We start from the raw sequence: 5,222 nt of genomic DNA, 5'->3' as shown, positions 1-5,222 counted from the left end.
GTATATGTACAAATGGTGGATAATCCATAGAGTTGAATTATCGTGATATGCAGAATGTTAAGATGGTAGAGATGATCTTAATTGCATATGTGTTGGTAATGATTGTACAAACATTTATAGCATAGTTTTCCTTGAGATAGGGGTGGTTTGCTTTGAAATAGAAGCGATGGCTTGATCCTTGAGATGGATATAGAAGCGGTAAGCTACATGTTTATGTTTGGTGGGCTTTGATCTTGTCTGAATCGGAAGCGTGGCTTGGATTATAGATATTGAATCGGAAAGTGGTGAAACGTTGAGTTCACATTTGGTACCACATGCATAGAGTCACATGTCTTGCATTGAGTCACATTGGTGTTATGTGATGTTTGAATATATGCAATTATGTGATTGTTATGTGTGTATGAGATGTAATAATTGAATTTGGTGATGTTGATACATGATTTGGTGATAAATGCAATTATGTGATAAAGATGGTTTATGTGCATATTTGGAATAATAGCATCGGATTCTTTTGAATATTAAACCATTGAGTTTGTGGCATACTTGAACATGTGAAATATATTGGATAATGCTATTTACATAATTATGCGAAGTGTGATGAATTCCTATGATTGTTAATTAAACCATTGTACTTTATTATACTTTCTTCATAATGATTTGAATTCTCACCCTTCTGTTTGAATGTTACCCTTTGTTGGTAACGTGCAGGTTCAAACGCTTAGTAGCTCGTGCGAGGTTTAACCAGAGAGCGTCTGAGTTTGTTGGTTGTGTGATTAAGTAGTGAGTCAATGCTCTGGTCATGTAACACTAGGTTGGGATTAGTAGTATTGAACTTATGATTTGTTTTGGATATGTATTATGATATTATCTTGTGAACATATATGTTTTGTTATTTGCTGTTGAGAGGCCATAGTGCCGAATATCTTGGATGTGACGTTATATTATCTTGTGGATTATTATTGAGATATGATTATGGTATGGGACATGATCATTTATGAAATACATGAGTATTTATTATTTCCTCTGTGAATGCATATTCTTAATGAATTATGATAAGTGAAAGGTGATACCTTGATGACCAGGTGTAATTGTATATTTGATGATGAATGATGTTGGTTTTTGAAAGCTTTTAGTGTTTGGAAACATCGATGTGACGCCCTTTGTTTATATGCATACTTATTTACTCTGATTATATGTTAAATATTTGGGGTATTATAAAGGGGGTGTTATAATAACGACTTGTCAGAAACTCCTTCATTCTTGAGCTTTGAATGGCTTTAGGTTGTGATCATTCAGAGTCTGGGTCTTAGCTTATGATCATGCAGACTCTGAGTCTTAAGAGGTTGATTGAGCGGAGTCTGGGTTCTTCAAGTTTTGAACCATTAGAGGATGACTTCTTCAGAGGCTGACTCTTAAGACTCAGATAAGATAATTAGAATCTGCATCTTTAAGCTTCTCTTTGAATGTTTAGTGCAATATCAAAACTCACTTTTAATTAGTATATTAATCTTCGTACCCGTAAACTTGAACACACATTAGTCTATCCAGTTGTTCTTTAAATACTTTGTTATCATCAAAACCTTAGGGATATGGTACGAACCAATTTTGTTCCAACAATCTGCGTATTAATGGATGCGACACGCTCGTAAGGGTCACTACGACCGTCGAACTCCGCCAAGGATGAAGGTTTAAAGCCTTCGGGAACAGATGTTTCCCATTTTTCATCTAAAAGTAGAGTTGCCTCTTATGGGAATTATTGTACGTTGAGGACATTATCCTCTAGGCTCATATTTTGACGATACAATTTGTCTATGATAGCACACATCTCCATTATAGTGTTGGGATCACTATTACCTCCAGTATCCTCTTATGTGGGGGATTGTGCCCTCTTATCAACCATGATTGGGGTCAGTTAAGGCTAAGGGTGAAGTTTTTGGTGAGTGTCGAAGTGATGATGATAATGGAAGGTGTGACCTAAGTTAGTTAAGCAGTCCCACGGTGGACACCACTGTATTTGTCAAAAAGTACTTATGCATGGCCTCCATATGCATGTAGGGGGTGGCCAAAGGTTTTAAGTAATTTCAGTGGTTTTGGGCAAGCTCACGATTGTGAGGAACCATGTTATGAGATGATTCTAGGTGCTGAGAGAGCTAACTCACATGAGGTGATAAACTCTGTATCCTTGGGGTATTTCGCATGTATTCTGAGTTGTCACCCTCAACCCTAGAATTGAGGTATTTATAGGGAATTTTGGGCCTGGATTTATAAATCCCCGAGATGTAGTAACTCTTCCACTTTGATTGGGAAAATTGTCCACTACCTATTTCTTAGGGAATCATGATCAATATCTCATATAGATGCGGTTATAGGTTATGCACATGTAACCCCCAATTTTATATTTAGGGGTGGTGTAGCCAACAAAGTAGGGTTATATTTGTACTTCATAATTTGGGGAAATTGCCTTATGAGACTTGACCTCGTAACGCCTTGTCATAGGTCTTTACAAATATATCACTACAACACCTTAACTATTATACGTCTAAAAATTAAATTAATGACTCAATTTTAAAATTCGAAGATTCAAATCAAATGTATTAATTTGGTTTAGATTTTTCTCTATGTATAGTATATATCCAAACCAATCAAAACCAATCCAATTTAGCCTATAATAATTTAGGTATAAGTTTAAGATTCAAATCAAATAAATTAAATTGGTTTAGATTTTTCTCTATGTATGTATCCAAACCAATCAAATTTAGCCTATATTAATTTAGGTATAAGTTTTAAGTAATCGAAAATCAATTATTTGAAAAAAAATTGAAAATCCATCCTATGAAATTTAGCCTATAATAATTGAATACACGTGTAAAAAAAATTACTATAATGTCTACAAATTTATTAATACAATCTATGTTTTCTATTCTTGGAATTATAGAAAATCTGTTTAATCCGCAATCACCTGTAACTACGCCAGCATGGAATTTCACACTATAAACTATCTTGACCGTTTAATGCTAACTTACATCAATCGCGGATTCAGATCGGACGGTCAAAATGTAGTCTTGTATGAAGTAATTAATGCGCCTGATCCAATTCCAAAAACCATTTGCAATTTCTGTTTTCAAGCATTTATGAGTGAGACTATTCATTCATAAATTTTTCTTGTGAAGGGAATCTTTTCTTGCAGAATCTGAGGAAATATAATCATTACCAAAATCAACAACTTTTCTTCACACACACTACTAGTACTAGTACACCACATTGTTCCTCCGAGAATTTCGATATAATCAATAAGGGCTTTTTCTGAAAATTGTATTCACAAAACAACAACAGTACGAGGATGAGTCCAAACGTTGTTGTTCCGAAACAACATAGTAAGGTTTTTGTGGGAGGATTGGCTTGGAAAACCCAAACAGACACACTGAAAAGCTATTTTGATCAGTTCGGTGAGATTCTTGAAGCTGTTGTCATCATTGACAGAACCACCGGAAAATCAAAAGGATATGGCTTTGTAATTTTCTCTTAATCTCTTTCTTTATATTCTAATTCCAGTTTAGTATCTTTTGTTAGTAATTTTTTTTTGTTTGTTTATTGTGTTAGGTTACTTTCAAGGATCCAAATTCTGCTATAATAGCTTGCCAGAATCCTAATCCTGTCATTGATGGAAGAAGAACTAACTGTAATCTTGCATTGGCAAAATCTAATCCATCAACATCAACAGGTGATCGTTGTTTTTTAATTATAAAATTTCTTGTTCATTGTTTTGTTGTAATTCTAATTTAATTTTATGTTTTCGCCTTTTCTTAGGAAGGAGGAATCTCAATAGTCCTTCATGGAACTATGCACCATTACAATTTTCAAGCTCCTATAATTATTACAATCAACATCTATCTCAATATGCATATCCTTATCCAGTTTATAGGTACACAATTTAATAGCATATATAGACACTTCAGATTGAAAATGTGTCTGATCCGAGTCGTCTGACATAACGCCTATACAAGACCATTTAATTATGTTGAATCATTTTTTTCAGGTACTCGTACCCTGGTTATCTTCGTCCACACAACATTTATGACATGGTTAGTTTAAGAAATAATTCATTTTTTTTGTTATCGGCATTTGATTCATGATTCTAAATTGTTTTGTTCTATGTGCAGAACTATCCTAATGTATATGGTGGACCACAATTTCCAGTTCCTTTGTATCCACCATATTACCAACCATTTTATGGGCACAGTAAGCATTTAGTTCCAACATCATATGTGAAAAAGACTCAATTCCCTGGCCCTACTATTACTAGCAGCAGTGGTTGGTATTACTATATTTTTCTTGACTAAATTTCTTGAATCATAACCGATTTATAAGTTTGTTTTGCATTGGATTGAATTGAAACAGGAGCTGTCAAAGAAATAGTAGGTGCAACAAGAGTGGTGGAATCTCCCAAAGATCAAACATCTTCAAATTAAATAGGAGTTTCCATCAATTGACTAGAAGAATGTTTAATAAAGTATAAAGTTTGGAGAAAATGTTTTATGATTTGGTTTAGCAATCTAACTATAGATAGCAGGAACATATTGAAGGTGATTTTAGATACCAGTCACTGATGAAATAAATAAGAATTTCTTCGTTTTCTTGAAAATTTTGTTTGTGTGAATTATGATGCATGTTACACATTCTTTAGTTATTCTAGTTTATCTTTTCTAGCTGCACTATTATTATAGTTTTAAAGATAGGCATTGATAACTTCTAATTGACAAATTGTGTGTGTGTGTTTTTTTTTTAATTTTATAAAAGAACGTGTTGAAAATCTTTCACCTTACCGTGTATGTTATTGCACAATCTTAAAGTACTATAACTATGTACCAATAAAATATATTTTATGGATACGTTAATGATTTGTATATTATGACAATTAATTGATATTAATTATCATAGTTAATACGATGTCGACGAGATTGACTACCTTTTATGATTTTCTACATAATTAAGTTGTATAAAAGATCGTAAAAAAAGTTTCTCCTATGTAATAAGGAAAATAAACGTGTAAATTGGATCAAGTTTATTCTGATAGGATTTGTGTACTACGGATATTCTTAGAATTTTCTCACAGGCTATATTTGCTTTCATGTATAAGTATAAATTAATATATAATTTTTACTAAAAATAAATAATACTAGTACATATGATCATATATTATAATTTCTCTTCCTTAATTTATT

At 32.9% G+C, this 5,222-nt stretch overlaps 1 protein-coding gene across 1 annotated transcript; it reads left to right on the top strand.

Moving 5' to 3' along the window:
• The first annotated feature begins 3,183 nt into the window (after positions 1 to 3,183).
• LOC131655594 (probable RNA-binding protein ARP1) lies at positions 3,184 to 4,723 on the top strand. The gene is made up of 6 exons (XM_058925435.1): positions 3,184 to 3,511; positions 3,601 to 3,721; positions 3,808 to 3,922; positions 4,037 to 4,082; positions 4,161 to 4,311; positions 4,399 to 4,723. Exons 1-6 carry the CDS (start codon positions 3,341 to 3,343, stop codon positions 4,467 to 4,469), a joined length of 675 nt encoding a protein of 224 aa, XP_058781418.1. The 5' UTR covers positions 3,184 to 3,340; the 3' UTR covers positions 4,470 to 4,723.
• Positions 4,724 to 5,222: the final 499 nt, after the last annotated feature.

The sequence above is a fragment of the Vicia villosa genome, linkage group LG3 (assembly GCF_029867415.1).
Source record: "Vicia villosa cultivar HV-30 ecotype Madison, WI linkage group LG3, Vvil1.0, whole genome shotgun sequence".
Lineage (NCBI taxonomy): Eukaryota > Viridiplantae > Streptophyta > Magnoliopsida > Fabales > Fabaceae > Vicia > Vicia villosa.
Note: the sequence above shows the minus strand (reverse complement) of the source record. Positions and strands in the feature narration are given on the sequence as shown.

Excerpts from the sequence above, each read along its gene's own strand:
- LOC131655594 (XM_058925435.1), top strand. The coding sequence starts at position 3,341 with ATGAGTCCAAACGTTGTTGTTCCGAAACAACATAGTAAGGTTTTTGTG. Across the intron at positions 3,722-3,807 it reads TAATCCATCAACATCAACAG|GAAGGAGGAATCTCAATAGT; the intron begins GTGATCGTTGTT and ends GCCTTTTCTTAG. Across the intron at positions 4,083-4,160 it reads CACACAACATTTATGACATG|AACTATCCTAATGTATATGG; the intron begins GTTAGTTTAAGA and ends TTCTATGTGCAG.